Genomic DNA, 27898 nt, shown 5'->3' on the forward strand with positions numbered 1-27898 from the left:
CTTTCAGGAAAAGGGGTGACTCGTGTGGGCACAACTGTGAAGATCTGTAGTGATCTGGGAAGGCCAAGAGAAGAACCAGCAAGAAAAATACCAACAGAGATCAGGGGCTGGAATTAGCCTTCAGCTAGCATTTGTAATGCACCAGTGTCACAGGCTGGGCATTGGGGTGTGGGGGGGTGTGATGGGAGATATGATAAAAGCAGCACTGAGTGGGGACTCCTAAGTGCTCTGGACAAAGAGGAGAATCTCCCCTGAGGAGATGCCCCTGAACTGAGCATTGAAGGAAAGAGAAGAGGAAGGGAATTCCAAGAATGGAAGGGCAAAGGAAGGACACAGGCAGCAACACAACCACTTTCAGAACAGGTTATGGGGGAGAGGAAGCCACTGAAAGAGGCAAGAGCCAAACCCCGAAGTCCTGGGTGCTGGGCTCCTGAATGTGTACTTCTTACCTGTACTGCCATTAAACCAAATGCTAGAAGGACATATGTGCCATGGATAGAGATTTCTGGAACTGCAGTGAGACAGGAGACCTCACCCCTCCCTGGCAGGAACTCACAGGCCAATGCGCGAGGCAAGACGCAATCCTCCTAATTCTACTTTCTCAGAGTTGAGGCTCTCCCTGACACTCTTATCTGACCCAATGGCAAAGATGACTCTCAAAGGAAAGACAAAGGAGTTTGAATGATCAAGACAAGCCACCCTCCACAGTGTCTTCTTGGGAGCAAGATGGCTATGGGGATCTGTCCACCTCCAGCTTTCCCTGAGCACTGCTCTCTCTCCACAAGTACCCCTCAGGAGAAGGAAGCAGGAGGAGAGGCCCCACCTCATTCAAGCAGGAGTCAGTTGCTCAGAGGATCCCTACAGCCTTGCCTGGAAGAGGAGGCTTGAGAGCCCAAGAATGGTCACCTTGAGCTGGATCAAGGGATAGACCCAGGAGCTCTAGAGTCACGGCTGCAGCCACCGTCTTCTGCTGCCTTCTCTCCTTCAGCATGATTCCCTCCAGATACCATGCTTACCCCAGAGCCTCCATGTCTCCCCCTGCCTTGGGCATACGATCCCGACCCCCTATTTCCTGACCTTGTACCAGAAAGCCTCTACTCCAGGCCTGGCATACATTAACAGATCAACAAATATTTTTAAGATAACAAACGGAAGTCAGCTTTCACTTCCTGTTTACCGTGGCTGCTTCATGCTTTTATCTAATCTCTGTGTCTTTGGCCCAGGTTATTAATATGGCCCCAGGAGTGGATCACAGATGCACAGCTGCCCTGCTGAATGGTGCAGTGTTATTGTCTGTGACTTCCTGATCTACACGAGTGATAGCCGTCCAGTTACAGCAGCTTATCAGTCAGGACACATGCCCCTTTCCATGACCAGAACGACACTAATGTATGCAGTTCATTCATTCGTTCATCAAACATTTATCGAGGCCATGCTATAAGTCAGGCACTGAGCCGGGAGCTGAGGGGGGAAAAAAACACACAACAAAGACAGAAACGAGTAGAAAAGTGTCTAATACCAACATTAATGCTGTGAAACGGCCTGGAGGATTCAGACGGGACATACTTTGAGAACCACAGTCAGAGCATAGCTATTGATGGGAAAATAGATTCATAATCCTCTGAAGAAGAAATTTAAAATATACCTGAGGGGCGCCCGGGTGACTCAGTGGGTTAAAGCCTCTGCCTTCGACTTAGGTCATGATCTCAGGGTCCTGGGATGGAGCCTGGAGCCCCGCGTCGGGCTCTCTGCTCAGCGGGGAGCCTGCTTCCCTTCCTTTCTCTCTGTCTGCCTCTCTGCCTACTTGTGATCTCTGTCTGTTAGATAAATAAATAAAATCTTTTAAAAATATATATATATATACCTGAAGCACTAAAGACTTCTCTTCCTCTGCGTTAGCTTACATGATGGTGGCTGCCATCTACTAAGCACCTACGATATGTCCAGACTGAGGCATAGGCATCCCTGAGCACAGGAACACTTTGAGATGGATGAGTGGGGTGGTGGGGGTGGGAGGAGCAACTCGTGGCTCCTGGTTTTGCATGTGGCTGGTTTCAAGGCAAGATAAGCTGCACTGAGAAAAGTTCAAAAGATAATTAAACCAGGGGCGCCTGGGTGGCTCAGTGGGTTAAAGCCTCTGCCTTTGGCTCAGGTCATGATCCCAGAGTCCTGGGATCGAGCCCCGCATGGGGCTGTCTGCTCAGCAGGGAGCCTGCTTCCTCCTGTCTCTCTCTGCCTGCTTGCCTGCCTACTTGTGGTCTCTGTCTGTCAAATAAATAAATAAAATCTTAAAAAAAAAAAAAAAAGATAATTAAACCAGTTAAAAAGCAAAAACAGCACTGGGACTGAAGCTGAGTTTCAGAGCCAATTTCTAAGAAGTCATTTCATCATCATAGAACATCAAACGTGAATTCCATTTTCAGCTATGCAAATTCCAAAAGAATAATACCTTGCATTTGCATAATGCTTGATGCTTTTCAAAGTGCTTTCCCAGTTATTAATCTAGGGGAGGCTTTATTACCACCAAAAACATAAATTGAAATTCTTCTCAAACTCAAGTTCTCCATTAATTTTTCCACTTTCCCCTCTAAAACCGGAGCCACGTAAATCCAGGTGCTTTGGATTGAGTGGGTGACTGTAGTGAGTTAAACCAGCCGGGTACATATGCACAAATGGGCCCATATTGTGCGCCCTTCCCTCGACAGACATAGGCCTTCGGCAGAGCTGGACTTTGAAAGCCTCCTGTGGAATTAACCAGGTAACAGGAAGCTACTCTCAGTTCAAATCTGAGATCCTTTTAGGGTCTCGTGCACTCCAGTCACCAGAATCCATTCCCTTCTACCAAATAGCAGAAAACTAGAAAATTAGTTCCACCACTTTGTCCTTAAACCCACAGAAATCCCTGCCCGTGTCCTCCTGCAAAGTGGCCCACAATGCCAGACAGTTCCTATGTCCCTCCCGTTTTTAATGTCCCATGAACCGAGGCTGACTTCACAGTATCCCCATCATGGGAAGCAGATCTCAGAAAAGGAAGGGGAGAAGATATGACACACACGAGGAAATGCTTCCCCCCAAACCTTTCCAATTTGTTTCTTTTTCCATCTTTCAAACTTAATTATGTGTAGCATTCTCAGTAACTGAATCACCAGCCTTTCCTGACACCTCGATCTCACGCATTTTAGCAAAAGATTAACCTGGCTGTTTGCTTTTAATTCTGAAGCTGTGTTAATACTCAACTCCCTCTAGATTAGGAGAGAAGAAAAACACTCCCACATCCCCCGCCCTGGCTCTAGCAAGGCTCCAGGGCGGCTGATGCTGATAATGTCACGGTCATGGGAACTTGCTGGCTGACTTACCACTTCAGGAGGGCCAAGAGGACCGCTGAGAGGGCCGCTGCCACCATGGGGCCATTCACTTCCAGTTTGAGAAACCCCAAGACTTCCATTGTCGCTGAGTCCCTAGAAGATCAATCTTCCGGAGGAAAGAGGGAGGCTGACCCCCTGCTGTCACAGGGACCACAATCCACAGATGGAAGAAGGATCAGGCAACCAAGACCACATCACATCAAGTGGGTCCCCAAAATGTGCTCTCAGTCAGAGTGTCTCCTTATAAAGAGGAAGGAAGAGAAAGGAAAAAACACAGGGTTTCAGTGTAAGGCAATGAATCAGCAACTATTTTCTGGAGGACAGCACTGTCAATAAACATTTATGTTAACTTCCCAGGGAAATAGCAGCAGGACTGGTCCCATGTTTGTTGAAACACTAAATGGTTGCAACCATAGATTTCTACTCCAACCAGTAGTCTATGGAGAAAGACTCCCCTTCCAAAAAATTAATTCATAATTCAGTGAAGATATGGGGTCTCGAGACTCTGAATGTCCCAGAAAAGAAATGGGATCAAATATCAGTCTGATTGAAAATGCTGGTGAGGAGTCAAGATGGCGGAGAAGTAGCAGGCTGAGACTACTTCAGGTAGCGGGAGATCAGCTAGATAGCTTATCTAAAGATTGCAAACACCTACAGATCCAACGGGAGATCGAAGAGAAGAAGAACAGCAACTCTAGAAACAGAAAATCAACCACTTTCTGAAAGGTAGGACTGGCGGAGAAGTGAATCCAAAGCGACGGGAAGATAGACCGCGGGGGGAGGGGCCGGCTCCCGGCAAGCGGCGGAGCAACGGAGCACAAAATCGGTAATTTTAAAAGTCAGTTCCGCTGAGGGACATCGCTCCAGAGGCTAAACCGGGGTGAAGCCCACGCGGGGTCAGCATGGCCCCAGGTCCCGCAGGGTCACAGAAGGATCGGGGGTGTCTGAGTGTCGCAGAGCTTACAGGTAGTAGAACGGGGAAGCCGGCTACAGAGACAGAGCCGAGGAGTGACTCTCAGCTCGGGGTTACCTTGAACCGGTCGCAGGCTCGGTCAGCTCGGAGCGCGGCCGGAGGCAGGGTGACGGGAGTAAATCGGCGCTGTTCTCTGAGGGCGCACTGAGGAGTGGGGCCCCGGGCTCTCGGCTCCTCCGCGCCGGAGACCGGGAGGCCGCCATCTTCATTCCCGCCCTCCGGAACTCTACGGAAAGCGCTCAGGGAACAAAAGCTCCCGAAAGCAAACCCGAGCGGATTACTCAGCCCGGCCCCTGGTAAGGGCGGTGCAACTCCGCCCGGGGCAAAGACACTTGAGAATCACTACAACAGGCCCCTCCCCCAGAAGATCAACAAGAAGCCCAGCCAGGACCAAGTTCACCTGCCAAGGAGTGCAGGTTCAATACCAAGGAGAGCAGCGGGATTCCAGAGGAGGAGAAAGCAAAGCACAGAACTCATGGATTTCTCCCCATGATTCTTTAGCCTTGCAGTTAATTTAATTTGTTGTGTTTTTTTTTCCAATTTTTTTTCTTCTTCTGCTAATTTTTTTTTACTTTTTACCCTTTTCTTTTTTTATTATTTTTTAAATATTTATTTATATATATATATATATATATATTTCTTTTTTATATTTTTTATTCGTTTTCTTTTTTTAATTGTTTCTTTTTTTTTCTGAACCTCTTTTTATCCCCTTTCTCCCCCCCCCCCCCACGATTTGGGGTCTCTTCTGATTTGGTTAAAGCGTATTTTCCTGGGGTCTTTGCCACCATTTTAGTATTTTACTTGCTCCTTCATATACTCTTATCTGGACAAAATGACAAGGCGGAAAAATTCACCACAAAAAAAAAAGAACAAGAGGCAGTACCGAAGGCTAGGGACCTAATCAATACAGACATTGGTAATATGTTAGATATAGAGTTCAGAATGATGATTCTCAAGGTTCTAGCCAGGCTCGAAAAAGGCATGGAAGATATTAGAGAAACCCTCTCGGGAGAGATAAAAGCTCTTTCTGGAGAAATAAAAGAACTAAAATCTAACCAAGTTGAAATAAAAAAAGCTATTAATGAGGTGCAATAAAAAATGGAGGCTCTCACTGCTAGGATAAATGAGGCAGAAGAAAGAATTAGTGATATAGAAGACCAAATGACAGAGAATAAAGAAGCTGAGCAAAAGAGGGACAAACAGCTACTGGACCACGAGGGGAGAATTCGAGAGATAAGTGACACCATAAGACGAAACAACATTAGAATAATTGGGATTCCAGAAGAAGAGGAAACAGAGGGGAGCAGAAGGTATATTGGAGAGAATTATTGGAGAGAATTTCCCTAATATGGCAAAGGGAAAAAGCATCAAAATCCAGGAGGCGCAGAGAACCCCCCTCAAAATCAACAAGAATAGGTCCACAACCCATCACCTAATAGTAAAATTTACAAGTCTTAGTGACAAAGAGAAAATCCTGAAAGCAGCCCGGGAAAAGAAGTCTGTAACATACAAGGGTAAAAATATTAGATTGGCAGCAGACTTATCCACAGAGACCTGGCAGGCCAGAAAGAGCTGGCATGATATATTCAGAGCACTAAATGAGAAAAACATGCAGCCAAGAATACTATATCCAGCTAGGCTATCATTGAAAATAGAAGGAGAGATAAAAAGCTTCCAGGACAAACAAAAACTGAAAGAATTTGCAAACACCAAACCAGCTCTACAGGAAATATTGAAAGGGGTCCTCTAAGCAAAGAGAGACCCTAAAAGTAGTAGATAAGAAAGGAACAGAGACAATATACAGTAACAGTCACCTTACAGGCAATACAATGGCACTAAATTCATATCTCTCAATAGTTACCCTGAATGTTAACGGGCTAAATGCCCCAATCAAAAGACACAGGGTATCAGAATGGATAAAAAAAACAAAACCCATCTATATGTTGCCTACAAGAAACTCATTTTAGACCCGAAGACACCTCCAGATTTAAAGTGAGGGGGTGGAAAAGAATTTACCATGCTAATGGACATCAGAAGAAAGCAGAGGTGGCAATCCTTATATCAGATCAATTAGATTTTAAGCCAAAGACTAAAATAAGAGATGAGGAAGGACACTATATCATACTCAAAGGATCTGTCCAACAAGAAGACCTAACAATTTTAAATATCTATGCCCCTAACGTGGGAGCAGCCAACTATATAAACCAATTAATAACAAAATCAAAGAAACACATCGACAATAATACAATAATAGTAGGGGATTTTAATACTCCCCTCACTGAAATGGACAGATCATCCAAGCAAAAGATCAACAAGGAAATAAAGGCCTTAAATGACACACTGGACCAGATGGACATCACAGATATATTCAGAACATTTCATCCCAAAGCAACAGAATACACATTCTTCTCTGGTGCACATGGAACATTCTCCAGAATAGATCACATCCTGGGTCCTAAATCAGGTCTCAACCAGTATCAAAAGATTGGGATCATTCCCTGCATATTTTCAGACCACAATGCTCTGAAGCTAGAACTCAATCACAAGAGGAAATTTGGAAAGAACCCAAATACATGGAGACTAAACAGCATCCTTCTAAAGAATGAATGGGTCAACCAGGAAATTAAAGAAGAATTGAAAAAATTCATGGAAACAAATGATAATGAAAACACAATGGTTCAAAATCTGTGGGACACAGCAAAGGCAGTCCTGAGAGGAAAATATATAGCGGTACAAGCCTTTCTCAAGAAACAAGAAAGGTCTCAAGTACACAACCTAACCCTACACCTAAAGGAGCTGGAGAAAGAACAAGAAAGAAACCCTAAACCCAGCAGGAGAAGAGAAATCATAAAGATCAGAGCAGAAATCAATGAAATAGAAACCAAAAAAACAATAGAACAAATCAATGAAACTAGGAGCTGGTTCTTTGAAAGAATTAATAAGATTGATAAGCCCCTGGCCAGACTTATCAAAAAGGAAAGAGAAACACCCAAATAAATAAAATCATGAATGAAAGAGGAGAGATCACAACGAACACCAAAGAAATACAAACAATTATAAGAACATACTATGAGCAACTCTACGCAAACAAATTTGACAATCTGGAAGAAATGGATGCATTTCTAGAGACATATAAACTACCACAACTGAACCAGGAAGAAATAGATAACCTGAACAGACCCATAACCAGTAAGGAGATTGAAACAGTCATCAAAAATCTCCAAACAAACAAAAGCCCAGGGCCAGACGGCTTCCCAGGGGAATTCTACCAAATGTTTAAAGAAGAACTAATTCCTATTCTCCTGAAACTGTTCCAAAAAATAGAAATGGAAGGAAAACTTCCAAACTCATTTTATGAGGCCAGCATCACCTTGATCCCAAAACCAGACAAGGATCCCACCAAGAAAGAGAACTACAGACCAATATCCTTGATGAACACAGATGTGAAAATTCTCACCAAAATACTAGCCAGTAGGATTCAACAGTACATTAAAAGGATTATTCACCACGACCAAGTGGGATTTATTCCAGGACTGCAAGGTTGGTTCAATACCTGCAAATCAATCAATGTGATACAACACATTAATAAAAGAAAGAACAAGAACCATATGATACTCTCCATAGATGCTGAAAAAGCATTTGACAAAGTACAGCATCCCTTCCTGATCTTCAAAGTGTAGGGATAGAGGGCACATACCTCAATATTATCAAAGCCATCTATGAAAAACCCACCGCAAATATCATTCTCAATGGAGAAAAACTGAAAGCTTTTCCGTTAAGGTCAGGAACACGGCAGGGATGTCCGTTATCACCACTGCTATTCAACATAGTACTAGAAGTCCTAGCCTCAGCAATCAGACAACAAAAGGAAATTAAAGGCATCCAAATCGGCAAAGAAGAAGTCAAACTATCACTCTTTGCAGATGATATGATACTATATGTGGAAAACCCAAAAGACTCCACTCCAAAACTGCTAGAACTTGTACAGGAATTCAGTAAAGTGTCAGGATATAAAATCAATGCACAGAAATCAGTTGCATTTCTCTACACCAACAAGACAGAAGAAAGAGAAATTAAGGAGTCGATCCCATTTACAATTGCACCCAAAACTATAAGATACCTAGGAATAAACCTAACCAAAGAGGCTAAGAATCTATACTCAGAAAACTATAAAAACATGAAAGAAATTGAGGAAGACACAAAGAAATGGAAAAATATTCCATGCTCCTGGATTGGAAGGACAAATATTGTGAAAATGTCTATGCTACCTAAAGCAATCTACATATTTAATGCAATTCCTATCAAAATACCATCCATTTTTTTTTTCAAAGAAATGGAACAAATAACCCTAAAATTTATATGGAACCAGAAAAGACCTTGAATAGCCAAAGGAATATTGAAAAAGAAAGCCAAAGTTGGTGGCATCACAATTCCGGACTTCAAGCTCTATTACAAAGCTGTCATCATCAAGACAGCATGGTACTGGCACAAAAACAGACAAATAGATCAATGGAACAGAATAGAGAGCCCAGAAATGGACCCTCGACTCTATGGTCAACTAGTCTTTGACAAAGCAGGAAAGAATGTCCAATGGAAAAAAGACAGTCTCTTCAACAAATGGTGTTGGGAAAATTGGACAGCCACATGCAGAAAAATGAAATTGGACCATTTCCTTACACCACACACGAAAATAGACTCAAAATGGATAAAGGACCTCAGTGTGAGAAAGGAATCCATCAAAATCTTTGAGGAGAACACAGGCAGCAACCTCTTCAACCTCAGCCGCAGCAACATCTTCCTAGGAACATCGCCAAAGGCAAGGGAAGCTTGGGCAAAAATGAACTATTGGGATTTCATCAAGATCAAAAGCTTTTGCACAGCAAAGGAAACAGTTAACAAAACCAAAAGACAACTGACAGAATGGGAGAAGATATTTGCAAACGACATATCAGATAAAGGGCTAGTGTCCAAAATCTATAAAGAACTTAGCAAACTCAACACCCAAAGAACAAATAATCCAATCAAGAAATGCGCAGAAGACATGAACAGACATTTCTGCAAAGACATCCAGATGGCCAACAGACACATGAAAAAGTGCTCCACATCACTTGGCATCAGGGAAATACAAATCAAAGCCACAATGAAATACCACCTCACACCAGTCAGAATGGCTAAAATTAACAAGTCAGGAAATGACGGATGCTGGCCAGGATGTGGAGAAAGGGGAACCCTCCTACACTGTTGGTGGGAATGCAAGCTGGTGCAACTCTGGAAAACAGCTTGGAGGTTCCTCAAAATGTTGAAAATAGAACTACCCTACGACCCAGGAATTGCTAAAGATACAAACGTAGTGATCCGAAGGGGCACGTGGACCCGAATGTTTATAGCAGCAATGTCTACAATAGCCAGACTATGGAAAGAACCTAGATGTCCATCAACAGATGAATGGATAAAGAAGAGGTGGTGTAGGGGCGCCTGGGTGGCTCAGTGGGTTAAGCCGCTGCCTTCGGCTCAGGTCATGATCTCGGGGTCCTGGGATGGAGTCCCGCATCGGGCTCTCTGCTCAGCGGGGAGCCTGCTTCCCTCTCTCTCTCTCTCTCTCTGCCTGCCTCTCCGTCTACTTGTGATCTCTCTCTGTCAAATAAATAAATAAAATCTTAAAAAAAAAAAAAAGAAGAGGTGGTGTATATACACAATGGAATACTATGCAGCCATCAAAAGAAATGAAATCTTGCCATTTGCAACGATGTGGATGGAACTAGAGAGTATCATGCTTAGCGAAATAAGTCAATCGGAGAAAGACAACTATCATATGATCTCCCTGATAAGAGGAAGTGGAGATGCAACATGGGGGGTTAAGGGGGTAGGAGAAGAATGAATGAAACAAGATGGGATTGGGAGGGAGACAAACCATAAGTGACTCTTAATCTCACAAAACAAACTGAGGGTTGCTGGGGGGAGGGGGTTTGGGAGAGGGTGGTTGGGTTATGGACATTGGGGAGGGTATGTGCTATGGTGAGTGCTGTGAAGTGTGTAAACCTGGCAATTCACAGACCTGTACCCATGGGGATAAAAATACATTATATGTTTATAAAAAATTAAAAAATTAAAAAAGAAAAAAAAAAAGAAAATGCTGGTGACCCTGAGGACATCATCCCACAAAGTTCATTGTTTCCTGGGGCCTGAGGGGTCCTTGGTGACTGACCATTGGAACTGACCAAAGATCCTGCCTAGTGTCTGCATTCTCTTCCTGAGTTGTAGGATTTCTCCCATGTCTAAAAGTGTGTACATAGGCTCATAGGCATGGGTCCTTTGTTCTACCTCTGAGCTTATCTGACTAAAGTATACTGAATCATTTTTTGCTTATTAGTCAGCGTATTACACTTTTAATAATGGGGAGGGTATATCAGAGAGTGAGTCATTCACTCACCACGATATTCATCCATTCATTCAATATGTATGGGGGACCAGGCTCTGGGCTAAGTTGACAGTGTTTGAAAAATGGAAGTTGACCCAGGCTCTGGGAAAATGTCTCAGGGGAGAGACGGACAATAAACATGTCGACAAATAAATTAGTAATTGCAAGTTGAGAGCAGTGCTGTGAAGGTCATGAACACAGGGCTAGGACTAAGAACAACTAGGGAGACCCACTAAGGGAGTGTTGCAGGGGAAATCTCTGTGGAAAGGAAAAGCTTGAAGCTCAGGTTCTCCATTGAAGAGGGTCCATCATATAAAGAGCCATGGGCAAAGCCTTCTGGGGAAACAGGGTGACACAGACAGAGGCTCTAAGGTGGGAAAGAATTCCCAGAGTGGAAACTGGAATGAGGCCAGTCCTGCTGCGGTGGAGTGGACCAGCTCAGGGAGGCATCTCTTCCCTAAGAGGTGGAGACGGTCACTAGAGGCTAGACAGCACAAAGCCACAGTGAGAAGCGTGGGCTTCATTTTATGTGCCTCTTAGGGTTTTAACATGCTCGTATCTATATTTGGCAAAAGCATTCTGGCCGCACGTGGAGAATTTGTTGGAAAAGAGCAAGAGGAAAAGCAAGGAGGACACTTAGACCATTGAATTGTCCTGAGATGAGCCGGCTTGGATGGAGCAGGGATGGAAGGAAAAAGAAGTAGATGAATTTGAAAGATATTTAGGGGGCGCCTGGGTGGCTCAGTTGGTTAAGCATCTGCCTCCGGCTCAGGTCATGATCCCAGAGTCCTGGGATCAAGCCCTGAGTCAGGCTCCCTGCTCAGCCAGAAGCCTGCTTCTACCTCTCCCTCTGCCTGCCACTCTGCCTACTTGTGATCTCTCTCTCTCTCTCAAAAATAAATAAACAAAATCTGGGGGGAAAAAAGATATTTAGGAGTAGACCACAGAATTTCCCAGTGGATGGGGTATGATAAGGAAGGGGAAGGAGGAAACAAGTCTGACTCCAAGGCTCCTGACTCGAGCTGTGGGTCAGTGTATAGAGGTGACAGTTACTGAGATGGGGAAGATGGGATATTGGTGGGAAGAATCAATAATTCAGTTTCGGTCCTGTTTAGTCTGAAATGCCTGGGAGACATCTGAGTGGAGCTATCAAGTTGGAGAAGAATCTTGGCTGAAAACATAAATAATAATAATGAATAACAACAATGCCATTTATGGAGTAGCAACTACGGGCCGGTTACTATTCTAAGAGCATTCACATGTGTTAACTCACTCAGTCCTCATAAACAATACCATAGAGCAAAGCTTTGTAGTAACTCCCTTTTTTTTTTAAAGTTAAAGATTTTTTTTTTATTTATTCATTTGACAGATAGAGATCACAAGTAGGTAGAGAGACAGGCAGAGAGAGAGGAGGAAGCAGGCTCCCCGCTGAGCAGAGAGCCCCATGTGGGGCTCGATCCCAGGACCCTGGGATCATGACCTGAGCCGAAGGCAGAGGCTTTAACCCACTGAGCCACCCAGGCACCCCGTAACTCCCTTTTATAAAAGAAACTCAGACATGGAATGAAGGACTCCAAAGCCCATTTTCCTAATCAAAAGATTATATGCAAATATGGAAGGCACAATATACAAATAGTATTTAAATCCAGAGGAAGAGGGGAGCCACAGCCACAATAGGATAGCAAACCACACAAGGATGAGGTACCTTCCCAGTACTCCCCTTCTCTCCAGCCATGTGCCCTGCCTACCTGATTTTCATCCCTACTTAGGTGCCCCCAACAGCCTCACCCATGTGCCTCGCACTCCAGCCCAGCCCTTTTGATGTCCACTCCATATTCTACATCTCCTCGGTCCCATCAGATCAGGACTGCACTGAGAATATAAGGGATCTGTGTATTCCTCCCCTAACAAAACAGAGCTAGGCTCCATCGAGGGTCCGCTGAAGTATGGTGCTTTCAATCACAGGAGCCACGGCACGGGGCCTGGGGGCAGAGCTAGCAGGTGTAGAAGCAGCACATCACCGTGGCCATGGATTCAGAGAGCTGGAAGGACCTCAGATATTACTAAGGCCGGTGTATCTATCAGAGAGAAGCTCATGAAAAAAAAAATTTTTTTTAAGATTCCAAGGTGAAATAAACATGAGAAAATGCTGGTGTAAGCATCGATAAGTAAGCTTATTCACTGAACCACCTCTCAGAGACTTGAACTTGCTAATGTGCCTTGTGAAGCTCGGAGAGTGGCATGCAGGGAGCGGCATCGTATGTGACCACAGAGTTCTTGTGAAGGGGCATTTATGAGCACAACCCGGATGTGGTTCTTAGGAACGTGCTTTGAGAAATGTGACGGAACCCAACTCTCATTTACAGAGGGAATAAGAACCCAGAAGGGGAAAGTGACAGGTACAAAATCCCATAGGGATAAAACGTGGTTCTCCCATCTCCCTCTTTAGGCTCTTCTTCTAGAACACACTGCTCACCCCCCAGCCTGAGCCTGGCACAGGTCCCACCTTGTTCCTAGAGCATCTCTGAATCTTAGTGGCCAGTTCAGAGTGGTCTGACTTCCTTGAGGGGTTGCCAGCTCCCCAAGTGACTGAGTTCATCCATTCCTTTCTCTGACTGGTATTTCTGGAGCCCTTCCTATGTGATTTGTGATTTGGGGGAGCTGTGAAGGCTGGGGAGAGATCAGCACCCCCCTTTCCACACAAGCATCAAAGCAGAGATAAAACTCAGTGATTCCAGATAGTAAATTAGCCAAGATGGAGTGGAAGGATCAGAGATGAACGATAGCAAGGATTTTTACCAGAGAGTAACATGACTAGGAATTTATCACAATTTTGAAATCTATGATGCAATGCAGGGACATTTTGGGGGTTTTCCACAGTGAAGGACAGACTGTTGCCAAGATGCTTATTATAATTAAACATTAGGCCTTTACTCTCTGAATATTTTCTTTTCAATGGTATATCTATTTTTTAAAAATCAACTTTCTAAAACTCTCTTTAAAAATTCTATAATTCCTAGAGATGAACTCTGTCAACAAATTAGCCCATATCCCCTTATATCCTTTTCTGTGCAAATACAAATGGAGGTATATTCTTAGTTTTTATAAAAACAAAATCATCATACTCGTGCCCTCCCGCAACTCGTCTTTTTCACTTACTATGGCATGCATAGCCTTCTGCGTCACACCTAGAGATAGATGTACGTCACTGGCTTCCTCGGATCCCACAGAACAGACATGTTGACTCATTTAGCCTGTCCTTCGCCGAATGACATTTGAATTGTTTCCAATCATTCCCAACTACAAATGTGGCGGCCGTGAACATCCTTGTACATATTGCTATGGCCTTGGGGAAGGACATCCCAAGCGACAGTCTTCGAAGTGCGAGGGGGGTACCCAAAGATACGCATTCCAAAAAGGCTGGTGGATGCTTCCCCCCACCCAGAGGTAGTTTCAATTCTCCTTCCCTCCCTTACCCCACCTGGTGGGACACCCCACAGAGCTTTGCTCCTTCTGTCTCAACCCACCCCAAGTCCATCCCTTTTTTTTTCCTACATCCAGGCAGACATCTCCCCCAGAGTTGAGTCAACTGTTTTGACTTAAGTCTTGTGTTTCTTTTTAAAGCTTTCACTCCATAAATTCTGTGGTATTTCCTCCATGTTCTCTGTGTTTAAAAACTGCCTATGCAGATGTCTGTGCGGTGCCTTCCTTCTCTGCTGAAGGCTCCCAGCTGGCCTGCCCGAAGCCTGATGTCTCAGGGCAGTCTGAGGCACAGGGGACATTCTCCCTGACCAGTAGGGCCCTGAGTGAAAGGACAATGGGGCTGACCCAGCACCATAGAAGTTCAGAAAACATTTACACAGAACCTCATTTCAGCCTAGAGCAGCCCTGAGGAGTAGGTAAGCAAGACCTTTCATTCCCGGGCTCTGAGAGCAGGAGGCTGGAGCTCAGAGATGTAACAGGACTGAAATCTGGAGGCCAGGCTCAGGCCCCCATCTTCTGGCTTGAAACCTAGTATTTTCGCCCTTAAATCTAAAGTCACATTTTGGCTTAAAAATGCATAGTTCACCAAGCCAGCCCATGGTCGTGCTACAGTTTATGTTTCCCCCCTGGGGCACAGAGCTGCTACAGTTAAGGAAGATGGAGGGATGGTGTGCGCCTGTGAGCTGTTTTATCTCCTTGCAGACGACACTAGGGCCCCTTCTGGAAGGGGAAAACAAGCTCCTCAACTCCATCTAGTATCTTAGAGCTTCTCCGTCCAATTTCTAAGAATGTGGGGTCAGAGGAGGGGGGCTTATCCATTCTTTTAACAAACATTTATTGAACAATTGCTAAGCCCTGGGCCCCAGGAATTGAATCCCAATTCAATCCCTAGGTCTCGCCACCAACAAACTCTCCTCCCAGGATAGGGAAGCAGAAATGTAAATATGTAAGTGTCCTCAGCGTGAAAGATACTGTGACAAATATGTACGGGGTGGGAGGGGTGGGCAAAAACAGGAGGGAGAAGATTGGTAAAAATTTGAACAGATGACACATTATCTTAGGCTGGACAGGTGACGTCACTAAGTGATGAGAATGGGACAAATGTGCTTAGCGGAGAGAACACAGCTCACTCTTGCCCTGAGGTATAGGAAGCCGCAGAAAGTAGGGAGAAGGGGCAGGTACTCAGAGACCAGGTCACACAAACCATTGTGGGCCATGCCCAAAAGTTTACCCGTTATTCTAGGATCCATGGGAAGCCAGAGAAGGACCTAAGTCAAGCAATAACATGATGAGACTTGTTTTAGAAACTTCCCTCGGGAGGCAGATCAGATGGGTCAGACCTGAGATGGGGAGACCAGCGAAGAGGCTGCTTGGCTCTAGGTAAGAGATACTGGCCTGAATAAAGCCGTAGAGCTGGAAATGGGGAAGAGAAGACTGTGCTTTGGGATTGCTGGGAAGGCAGGATCGACCATAGCTGGTCATTGATGGAGTATGGGAGTGCAGAAGAAGGGGTTGTTGAGGATAACGCCCCAATTTCTAGCTCCGTTGCTTGAGACCACGCGTGCCATGCACCACAAGAAGGATTGGGGAAGAGGAATGAGTATCAGGGAATGAGTGTGGCTTCAGGGCTGAGACTGCCGAGCTCCTGGTGGCCACACCGGTGAAGGTCCTTAGAAGGGAGCTGGGTCAGGAGAGAACTCTGAAGCAGGCAAATCTTTTCGTTTCGAGAGCCATCTGTACATGGAGGGGGTGCCGCCATAAGGACGACGTGGCCACAGAGAACAGGTCGAGTGTTTAAAAGCAGATCATGGGAGGAACACCAGGAACAGCAACTTTGGGGGAAGCGGGGGCACGGCAGTGGGGTTTGATGGTGTGCGTAATGGAGCTTGAAAAGCAATTGAGGAGGGATGGTCTGAGAGAGCAGGAAACCCCGCAGAGGGACCCTGTGTTCCTGAGCGAGGATGTAGCTCTTGGTTTTCCAGTGAGCCGGCTCCTTGAAGACTCCTCTAGCTTGGAAAGTTACTGAACCCCTCCATGCCTCAGCTTGTCACCTGTGAAGTGGGGACAGCGGTACGCGCTTCCCAAGGTGGTTGTGAGGAACCCAGGGTGCCCGTGTGGCTGCTCAGCCGAACTCATGACACACAGCAAGCACTTCATATGCGGTCTGGGGATGTTTTCACCAAAGCCACAGGAGGACGGTTGGAAGGAGTAGGAAATGGCCAAGGGTGTGAATGTTGCAGAAGGGTCAAGTGAGGTGGTTGCCGAAGCATCTTTGAATTTGGCAACGTGGGTCATCACCGTCACCCCTAGAATGGCTGTGGCCGAGTGGCGGGCACGGAGAGGCAGAACCAGGGAGAAGGAGGCTTGGGCAGGGCTGATGCAGCCTTCTCCGTCATCTCTTCGGTCCCATGCCTGAGAGGTGTGAGGTGGGAGAAGACACAGGTTTGCACTGGCTGGAGCAGGATTTCCAGGTGCCACTACGGGGGGACCCGCATGAAGTGAAACCACTTCCTGCACCAGGAGGCGGGGGTGGGGGACAGCGGCCATCTGTGCGGGTTTCCCCTCCCGCGATGAGGACAGAACTCTCTCCTCTCCTTGAGGTTGCTATGGAGACACGGACGGGTTCGTGAACAGTTGTAAGGTCTATGTCGCATCTTGACTTTGTGTTGCTTGTGAGGGCAGGGACCATACTTCACATATCATTGTGCGACCACACCGCCTGTCCCCGCGCGTACCCTCATGCGGCTTTAATTAGCATCCGTGAGCCGGTCACTCCCGAATCTGTTCTCCCAGCCCCATTCTCGGGGCCGAGGCTCAGACATTCATCCCCCTGCCTGCTGGTGCCCTGCTCCCAGATATCCCACAGACGCTAACAGACGCGAAATGTCTAAAACTAGACTCGTCGTCACAGCCTCCATCCCCCGTTAAACTCTTCACCCTCATCCCGTGCTCCCCATGTCAGTAAATCACGCCTCCTTCCACTCTGCTCCCACGTCAGAAACTGGGGCTCATCCTTGACTCTTCCTTCTCTCCCGCCCCCCCGCCACCAAGTCCAGTTAATCACCGAGCGCTGTTTTCCACCTGCGAAGTCTCTCTCATTCTGGTCACTACTCCCTTTATCCACTTTTTTTTTTTTTTAAAGATTTATTTACTCATTTGAGAGAAAGAGCGAGCAATGGGAAGGGCAGAGGGAGAAGAAGAGAGAGAATCCTCAAGCAGTCTTCCCTGCTGATCCCCAAGTCCCAGGTGGGGCTTGATCCCAGGACCCTGAGATCATGACCTGAGCCAAAATCAAGAGCCGCTTATCCGGCGGAGCCATGCAGGCGCCCCACCTGTCCGTTCTTACGTTCATTCCACTGGCTCCACGAATGCACTGGCAAGTGGCCGGCATTGGGCGATGGGAACACCCTCGTGAGGCAAACAAGCTACAGGTCTCCAATCTCATAGAGCTCGTATCTAGAGCGGGATCCACTCCAGTCGCCGCTCTCTGCTCCCCCCCAGACTACAGTGGTTTCTCAGGGCTCCGTGCCTTTCAGTGCAGCCATCAGTGTTTCTTTGTTGAGTCTGTGCCAGGTGCTGGCACCATGCTGGGTGTGCCCAAAGATCACAGAGGCCAGCAAGACTGGGGACCACCCAGCAAGTGCCAGTGGAAGTCTTTGGCAGCTGCAGGAGGCTAGCTAGCAGTCAGAACACCTAAGATCTGCTGGGCCCTATGAAAAATGTACTCCCTCCTTCCAAAAGGAGCAGGGAGCCATTGAAGGAAAGACTTCAAGCAGGAAAGTGACATAATGCTATTCAGGCCAACTCTGTCCCATCTGGTTTCACTATTAAAATGAGTGTGGAGCTCATCAGATGACAGTCTAACATCCACAGGTGACCGGACGCCCCAGTCACACAGTGGGGGCCCTGAAGCTGGGCTACCGTTCAGACCTTGACTGTGCCTTTCATCAGAAGGCGGGAGATGCCCTTGACCACAGGCCGCTCTTGATCCTGCTAATCAGACGTGACCCACTCTATGTCCTTCACATCTCCGCTTCTCTATCAATTTGTGTCACCCATGATCTCAGCTCGTCAGATGTTAGCACTTTCAAAATTATCATCGAATCTCTCCTGGCATGCCGCGTGGCTGAATGTGGCTACATGTCGGTGATCTCACAGTGTTGTGCCTGTGAACGTGGAGAGTCAGCAGATGTCTTGACTGCCTTAAGGTGAGTCTCAGAGCTTTCAGGCCAGCCAGTGCCCAGATCAGCCATTTCTCACCTCCTGTCACTGGAGGTGGGGCAGGCCTTGTGGAGACAAACTGCCCACCCACCCAGCAAGCAGAATCCAGAATCCAGAGTCTGATGGGTGGCCGCAGTGGTATTCCCAGCAAGTCAGTACCGCAAAGTCCCCACGCCGAGGAAAGAGGGCATGGGGACACATGCGTGGGACCGGATGATGGGGATCCCACAGCCGAAGTTAATCAGGAGTGTTGGCAGCAGTGCTTTCAAGGAAATACATACATGAGCCAGTAGTGGGATCCCAGGCCCCAAAACAGCAATACAGAGACAAGACCGGAATCCCGAGGGGGCGGGAAGGGAAAGAGATGGATAGAATAGGGATAGTAACAAGGAGCCCCCGTGTCTCAAGGGCTTAACCCTACAGGAATCTACCGCTTACTCACCTGACAGTCCAAATGTGGGCGTTCACACAGCCTTCCGCTCAGTGACCTGGGGACTCAGGCTCCTTCTGTTTTGGGGCCCCATCATCCACTACCCCCACAGATGCCTCTGCTGGGTCATCCTCAACCAGCTGGTGAAGGGGAAAAGGGAAGAGAAAAGGTGTGAGGAAGGTTTTTACAGGTCAGGCCTGGGAGTGGCATGTTTATCAGCTATCCTGATGTCCTTGGCCAGAATTCAGACGTGGCCGCACCTACCTGCAGAGGAGGCTGGAAATGGAGAGAGAGAAGTCTGACGAACACATAGCATTCCTGTCCCAGGTAGGTCCCATCTTGGGTATGCTCTCAGTCCAACGATTTCTGCAGAGGAAGCCAGCTACTAGAACAGGGTGGAAGGTGGTATGACTGAGCCCCCTTCCCCCCAGAAAAGGCCAAACCCAATAGTCAGTTCAGGATCAGGGACAAAGGGCAAGCAGCCTGTAAGATGAGAGGATGCTGCTGTCTGGCGGTGCTCTGGCTCTCTCCCCAGCTGAGCCCATGTCCCATGGCACTCGCTGTCAGCTGCGGTTCTGTGCTGAAGTCTCAGCCAGGAGCTTGCCCACAGCTCTGTGAAGCCGTCGGAGCCGTGTCTGTAAGAGTCTCATCCAGAACCGACTAGACTAGACTAGTCCACCTAACTAGACTGTCTCAAGATGTGGCCCTGCTTGAATCAACTCCCCACGCCCCAAATGGACTATGTGAATCAGACATATTTGCTCCACCTGAAGAAGTCAGTTTTGTACCTTGAACATTCTGTCAAGCTCTCCTTTACTGGTACTACCTTCCCCCCACCCTCCTAATCCACACTGGTTTGTGTGATGAGGTCCCAGCCTGCCTTTTCCCTGCCCACTGGAGTTATGACAGGCCTTGTGCCATTCTATATTCTCATGTCCCCAACCCCCATCTTGTCTGCAAAACTCAGATGTCACCTCCTCAAGGAAGCCCTCCAGGACTACCCACGATGATGAGTTGTGCTTTTATGTGCTGCCATACCGTCCCAGGCTTTCTCCATTGACGTTGCCTGACTAGTTGTCTATCTCTACTCTAGATGTAAGCCTTCTGAGAACAGAGGGCGTGTGACTGAGCTTCTACAGTGTAGCCCCAGTGGCCAGGAGAAAGCCTGCCTGTCACTCAGTAGGTGTTGGTGACAGGCTTGAAGGAAGGAATGAATGCCTGTGTTTCAGGTAGTAGCCACCAGATGGCAATAGCGCTCTTCGGGTTAGGAAGGTAAAGGGGCGGGCTTTCTGCAGGAGCACGCGAGATAAATTGAGGTTTGTCCCCATCATCCAAGCACTTGACTGTCTTTCTGTAAAATGTATCAGTTAGCTGAAATAACCACAAAGTCTCCCCAAAGCCCATACGGAAAGGAAAAGGTACAGAGAAAGCGCCGTGGAGTCCTTGCGCCCTTAGGACGGACCCCTCTCCACGTGATCCCAGTATGGAGTTACTGAACTCGAAGGCCCGAGAGCGTCCAGACTCCTGAGCGTGTCAAGTTTCTGAAATTGTCCCCGCCTGACCCCCGCGTGGCTGCCTGTACCTGTTCCGGGTTCGCCGGCTCTAATTTTACTTGCTTATCTTATCGGGGTTTTGCCAGTGGACCAGTTTGGCTGGGGAGGAGGGTTTATGAAGGCTCATGAGAGATAAGTCTGGGGAGAGGGAGGGGCCAGCGGGAGAGGACACCAGGCTGGGCAGCGTGGACTTTACCCCACGCGCAATAAACCAGCTGGCGAAGGTTCTTGTGCCCCGCGCGTCTGCACATGCGTGCGGGCAGGCGCTGAGCATGCACGGGAGGGAGGGGGCGTGCAGTGGGGAGGGAGGGACAGGTGCCGGGCGGTGTGGAGAAGGACAGACGGTGGGGCTGGGGGACACTGAAGCAAGGGAGACCCACGGCGGCCGTGTGGGTTGGGGGGTGGGGTAGGGGAGTCACTGTAGCAACCTAAGATGTAGGGCCAGGGCACCTGACAGTGGGGGTCGGGACAGCGGACATCCGGGTGGATTCGGGTAGGTTCCGCAGGTAGGGCAGCTGCAGGACTGGACGACTGGTTGGGAAGCAGAGGGGGAGAAGAGAGCCTCGCAAGGAGCCCCACTGTTGGACTAAACCCTGCCCTTGTGCAAATGAGAAAAAGGGCTGTCTTCTCCAGGACACTCGACTTCTACCTGCTGTCAAACCGTCTTGTCTGCAAAGCTCCTAGGTGACTAGGGCCCCTGAGTGAGTCGGTCCATGCCCGCCCTGCTCCACTGCGGGGTGGGACCCCCGGCGTTCCAAGCCTGGATGCAGGAGACAGGACTGGGATGGCATTTACGAGGAATGGTGGAGGGGGGCTGCTTTTAAGAGAAGGAACTTCCTGAGTTTCCTACATCTCCAGCACAGTGGTTCTCAAACTTTGGAGGGCATCACACACACATGGTAGAGCTTGCTAAAACACTGGGAGGTAATGTCCGGTTCAGCAGGTCTGGACTAGGGCCTGAGAATAGGCATTTCTTCCAAATTCCCTGGTGATGCAGATGCTGCTGGTTCTGGGACCATTCCCAGAGTCCTACCCAAAGCAAATGAATCAGAATCCAGCTGAAGAAAATCTCCTGGATGTCCTCCCTGTACCTACAGCTTAAGTCAGAATGCCGTTCTATAGAGAGCTGCAGTATACTGTTCGGCTTCTGTTCATGAATTTCCCCCATTCTGTCTCTAACGCTCTCCTCTTTCCCCCAGGAGAGGATTCAACTTCCCCTCTTTCCCTGATCGGAGCACCATAGTGGCCAGAACTGTCCAGTCCTCCCTAAGAAGCAATGTGACTGTTTGAAACTATGTTCTTTCATACTAAGTACTTGCCACTTTGCTTTTTCTAGCTCTTCCAGATATCTTCTAGATTTTCCAGAAACATCTATCCTGCACTTCCTGTGGGCAGGACATGCCTGCTTACAGCTTACCTGCTGAATAGGAGCTCCCCATTCCGCTGCTTCCCTTTTTGGTCATGAGCTCCTCCTATCCCAACCCTGGTCTCACCCCTGCACTCTCCAGTCACCCAGGGTTTCGGAGTAGACGTCTGTCTCACCTGACAATATGATTATTCGAGGTTCTGCAGAAACTAAAAAAAAAAAAAAAAAAAAGTGTGTCCTTTCTCTCAATATGGTAGTAGAAAGAAGAGGTAACATAAGGTGTGTGTGGGATAGAAGTAAATATGGGTCTGAAATCCCACATAATTACATAATCGAGAGGTATTGCCAAGGTAAATTAATAAGAAAACAGTTGGGTGATGTTTACCAACAAAATCAGTTTGGGGTGTGTTAGTCCCTGCTTTCGCTTTGTCAAATGAACCATGAATACATCTCCAAAGAGGCAGCCCCCTCATGGAGTGACCGTGTTTCTCTGTCCGCTTAGTCAGGCGACCTCAAAACTAGGGAAATTGCCAAGATAAGGGCTGAGAGCTCCTTGGGGCTTCTCGACCACTGGCAGCCTTGCTGGATGCCTCCCCGTCCGGCTGGCTGGCTGATGGGCTGTCTCGTGTCCGTCCTGTCTTTCCATCTGTCCTTGCTCCGTAAGCTACCCTCACAGGCCTGAAATGTCTGCCTTGAATCTGTATTCTCTTACATCAAAACACCCGGATGATAAAACTGAGATTCAAATGACGTTCATTGTCAGTATCGTGGGGACCCCTCCCCTTCTCCCACCAGGTTTTGTAACTGAGTCAAGTCACTTCGGATTTGAGACAGGAGTTAGGCTTGCAACTGAGATCAAAGAAGCCAGCACGCCATTAACCATTTAGAAAACACTCTGGAACCTTCGCTAGGTCAGGAGCTCAGGAATAGGCGCCAGGAGAGGAGGGTAGATAAGAAAAGTGCCCTGTGCTCAGGGACCTTGCCACTTGGCGACCCAGCACTCCAGACTTGAGGCAAAATCACAGGATGCAGAGTCCAGGTGAGGACTCCAGGTCAGTGCCAAGAATCACCACCTTTGGCAAAAGCCAGGAAAATCGTCTTGGGAAACCAACGAAAGAGTATAGGCTCCTAGTCCAGTCTTCCACCTTCATAGCATCCTGGGCACCTAGTCAACTGGTCTCTGCTTTATTTCCTCCCACTCTGGGGAGCTCACTTCCTTGTGAGGCAGCTGTTCCCTTGCTGCAGAACTTTAGAAGAGGCTCCAGATTCCCCCCCAGGCCATTTCCTCACCTGAACGGTCACTCCCACATCTGTTCTTCCATCTGAGAGTGGCAGCCCCCTGTGATTCAGGCACAGAGTGCCCACTTGGAGTTACACTCCATCTCAGTCAGGTGCAGTGACTCTTAGCAAAGACAAGACTAGCACTAGGGCTGCTCAACTCCTGGCCTAACTTTTTCTTTTTTCTTTTTTTTTTTTTAATCATACAGCTCAGCCATTGCATTGAGAGCAATCCAGACTCCAGGTTTCTGGATTCAAAAAGTACCGCACTACTGACCTTCCCAACAAACTTGGGTGAAAAGGTAAGGGTTAAAACCACGTGCCCTAGAACTTTGACCTTCATGAAGAACAAGCCAATCGCCTGAGCTGTGGGCTGAGCCGATGGGGAAGCGAGCTGAGGGTCAAAGGGAAGCCAGCTCTTCAATTCTAGCTAGAGCTACAGAGCCAGAGGCTCTTTCTTTCTGCTGGGATGACTTTTCAGGGAAGGGCTGACGCTCTCTCAACGTCCTTGTGCCTCACCCAGGAGACACGGGGAGCAAAGGTGGCGCTAGAGGAAGGCAGCATCAGAGCCACAGGAATAGTCCAAAAGGAATGCCCACCCACAGGGGGCCAGACAGAGAGATGACAGCTAGATCCACACCAACAGACAGGCGGCAAAGACATCGCTCGTGCAGAGTAGAGAGGAGATGGGTCGAGCAAGCTCCTGTGTTGCCTTCGCCTCATTCATCCTGGCTGGATTGGAACCTGGGTCCTTAGTATCACAACTCTGATTCATACCTGCTGTTGGCCGAAAATGATGTACTTTCTACCTGTCCTCATTGAACCTAGTGACTGTTAACATCTAACACAGTTTTAAAAAAAAGATCTAGAAAACCCACAGTCCGTGAGTTCTAGGGGTCCTGACACAAGGTCAGGTAGCTTCGGTTACATAACTGAGGAGAAACAGTTACGTGGGATTCAGCGGCCCAGTCCAAGGTCTGAGGACAGTTTCGGTGGCCATCATCCATAAGTCCATGATGGATGTTTTTATTCCTAAGAAGCAGAGTATTAAAAAAAAAAAACAAAACAAAAAAACGAAACATTTGGACAAACCTAAAGAACCCTACACTTCGTCTTTCATCTCTGACACTTTTTAGGAAGCCGTTAGCAATCCAGTGGGCAATAGATTTTCCTCAGCCCCTTGACCAGAAGCGTGTTTTCTTGGCCAGCATGCAGTTGGTCCTTCTATGGTACTGTGGAATGACCGACACATGAAGGAAATGATATGCTGCCTCCAAGGAGGGTAGTCAAACATCAAGGACATCATTGACCCAGTCCTGGAAGATCTCTGGAACATGGCATGTTGGAAGGACTGGATATGAAAGGTCCATGCCTTGCCCAAGATGTTCTTCTCCACTCATTGTCCTTAAACAGAATGGGTTCCTCCTCAGAAGATTAACCAAGTGACCTGTCAAGTGTTTGCAGACATTTGAAGCACTTTGAATGGGGTAGTGACTGTTGTATTTCATGGGAAGCTAACCGTGTACCATGTTCATCAATGCCAGGACACTGAGGATCTCCATCTTTTCCCCCCAAAAGAGAGTTGGGAATGTGGTGAAGTGGTACAGCCCCCCTCCACTCCTTTCAGGTCCTTTTAGTCATTTTGAAACCAGTCTCTAAGAAGAGTACTCTCTTTATTTATGCCTAATCCACAAAATGCAATACACGGCCAAAGACATGTTTTTGCATGGACCCATGGGGAAAGCAAAGGAAATTTTCTTCCATATGTTTGTCTGAACTTCCAAAACTCCAGAATGAACACGTATTACTTTTGTAAAGGGGGGGGTGAGGAGAAGTTCTGGAAAAACGTTCGATTTGGTCTGTTAGCAACTGAGATGAGGCCCACAGCACGAGGGAGGCGTTCATTCACTCCATCGCCGTTTCTCCAAGGGCCTCACCCTGAAGATAGGGGTTCAATGTCATCTCCCTGTGCTCGTGTATATCTGCTCAGGAGGAACCCAGCATTGGCCACAGAATGTGGAACATTCCAACCAAAGTATCTTTGCCTTGGACAGCGCCTCCATGTAGCTTTTTACGGGGCGCGGACAAAGGAGAGTTCTTTCAGCATTCCTCTATGCCACCGCTTCTCAAGGATGGCGGCAAGAAATAAATCCAAGGTACTGAGCTTCCACCTGCAGGAGACTGCTCTGAGGCAGGAATTCTAGTTGTGCCAAGACTAGCACTTGAGAGCCTTGAATTTGGGAACGAGAAGCCACTGTGCCCAGATTTATGACGTTCCCGTGTCTCACCCACCAACTCCAGGCACGTTCCTGAAATTTATGAAATACAATTGCTCTAAAGGGTGCAGGCCAGGAAGTACGTGGTTGAAATACTCCACCTGGCCAGAGACACTGTCTAATTTAAGGCTTTGCTCATTTTAAGGGGTGGGTGGGTGGGTAGTTCTCATTCACAAGAGCGGTTTTTCCAAGCCGTCTGAAGCGTCATCAAGCAGTCAAATCCTGCTTAAAATGTTCAGAAAATATCCCTCACCGAAGGTCATTTGCTGTTTCCATCTTTAGGGTTAATTACTCCTGTGGCTCTTGTCTGAGTGAAAAAGTCCTTTCCTTTTTGTTCTTCTTTTCCTTCCTTTCTTGCTTTAACAATTAGTTATTGACTCCATAGGCTGTGTCTAGATTTTCCTCACAGAAATATATTCCACAGTGTCCCTTTTCAAGAGCCCCAGTCATGCCATGGGATCATCTCTGGTCCAGAATCTTCAAGAAAGACAAGAATGAACAGTCAGGTCTCCCAAGATGTTGTTTGCAAAGATGTGGGAAGAGCCTGTGCATGCCTTTTTGTCCTTCTCCGGTGGGAATAATTTGGCTTGCGGACTAATTATGAGGCACAGCTCTCTTTCTGAAACGTCTACTGAGAACAACTTCACCCCCATCACCCACACCACACCTCTGCTCGTGAACCTCAGACTCTTGGGAAACATCTGTTCACCTCAGGTGTGACCCATTATCCACTGTAACAAAGAGCAACTGTATGTGCAGGTACGTACACATTTGTACCCAACAGAGGCAAGAAATAATGTTTCCTTATAAAAGGAGATTTTTTTAAGAAGTCTCAATATTTTCAGGTCGAGTCCAGTTCTTTCAAATTCCACGTACTCAAATTCAAATTAAATTCAAAAAATTAAAACCAAAAGGCTAAGGTCACTCAGATGAAATTCGTGTGGCCTCGGGCTTTTGCGGTCGCTTTTCAGACCGATATGTGTGTGCAGGCAGAATCTTAAAGACACCGAGCTTCTCTTTAGAGACAGAGTAAAATCGACATAGGTTTTATAAACACTTAATTCCTACGAGACATGGGCCCAGACTAGCTGGCGTAGTTTGGGTATGTGTGATAGTGTTGGTTTTCACTCTGTTATGATTTGCTTTTAAATATTTATTTGTGAAATATAAATCTTGCTCACATTGAAGTCTGTTCTGAAGAAGTGACTACTGCTTCTGCTATTGCTTAATGGAACTGCTGAATCTTCTTAGAAAACAAAGAGATTCCGTTATATAAACAAGTCATCCCAGTGAAGCATAAAATAACAATTCTAGAGAACACTCAGCTACCCCTTCCCTGTGAGGCTGGGGCTAAGTTCTGCAGATGTGCGGTGAATTAGGTATCCGGAGATAATAGCCTGGGCGGTTAATCAGCTACCAGAGATGTGAGCGACTCGAAAAATGCTGAGGAATTAGAGTCTGTGTCATTAAAACAACAAGCGCTCACTTGAAAAATTGAAAAAGCATCACCAGCACCATGAGTACATTTATAGACTCCTTTTCCACTGACCCATTCCCACTGCTAATACACCTGTTACTTAACAGACGCTTACTCACTGTTCTATTCAGGCCCACCAGAGAATGCTTCCTGGTGGACTGTTCTGGTTTTCTGTCAGTCAGCATGATGACTGGGGATGAGATGTTCATCTCATTCAGCGGAAAAGACTAGGTCTGAGACTAGAGGGCTGAAGGACATCCAATGTACAACTGTTTTAAATGATCCTTTTCCCGCAAGTGGTAAATTTGCATCCTACAGCACAAATATGGCAGTCATGGGCAAGGGGACTCCATGTCTGGGGACTGGTTGGGAGAATATGCCCTTTCCTACCTCCAATATATGAGTAAACTGTTCATAGCTACAAATGCTCTAGTCTATTGTGTCAGCTAATGCAACCCACAGGCATTGGTTTCATTGAGACCTGGCCCACCGTTCTGTAATGCAGCCCATAGCCTCTCCCGTAGTGAATCGGAAGGGAGATGGGTGAGGGAAGGAGGCGGCGAACAGGAAAGACATAATCAGTTTTTTCAACAATAATTCACAGAGCGTCAGCTAGGTACCAGGCACTGTACTGGGATTAAGATGAAGGGGACACTGCCCCTGCCCTCAAGAAGCTCATGCAGAAGGAGGGGAGAGACAGATCATGGCCACATGAGCCGTGTAAGAGCAATGATGGAGACGGAAGACGGGCATATTCCCAACATGAGCAGAGCTGACTCTTAAAGGAAAAATAAGCATTGAACAGATGTTGGTGGAGAGGCGGGGTCTCTGGGAAAGGGGTCATGGGCGCCCTGGAGCTGGTTTGAATGGGCTCGTGAGGACCAATCGTTAAATGTTCAGGCATCTTGCAAGCAGGCTGTTACACATGGTCATGAATTATTAAATAGTAAATCATCAAAATTACCTTAGTTATAATTACTAAAAAGTAAATTATGTAAGTTTGTGATTGAATAAATCATATTAAAAATGAAGACAATAAATATTAAAAAAGGTACCAC

At 47.1% G+C, this 27898-nt stretch overlaps 1 protein-coding gene across 1 annotated transcript in view; it reads right to left on the reverse strand.

Annotated features, from left to right (window-relative positions):
• The window catches only part of LOC111151949 (thromboxane A synthase 1), a 164657-nt gene extending 145628 nt beyond the window's left edge, over positions 1 to 19029 (reverse strand). Inside the window, exons 1-2 of the mRNA XM_022510192.1 lie at positions 18903 to 19029; positions 3357 to 3605 (exon numbers count right to left, since the gene is read on the reverse strand). Of these exons, the coding sequence (XP_022365900.1) occupies positions 3357 to 3445 (89 nt within the window). The 5' untranslated portion in view covers positions 3446 to 3605; positions 18903 to 19029. The remainder of the gene's footprint in view (positions 1 to 3356; positions 3606 to 18902) is intronic.
• Positions 19030 to 27898: the final 8869 nt, after the last annotated feature.

The sequence above is a fragment of the Enhydra lutris genome, unplaced genomic scaffold, assembly GCF_002288905.1.
Source record: "Enhydra lutris kenyoni isolate GAN:26980312 unplaced genomic scaffold, ASM228890v2 scaffoldscaffold27, whole genome shotgun sequence".
In the NCBI taxonomy this organism is placed as follows: domain Eukaryota; kingdom Metazoa; phylum Chordata; class Mammalia; order Carnivora; family Mustelidae; genus Enhydra; species Enhydra lutris.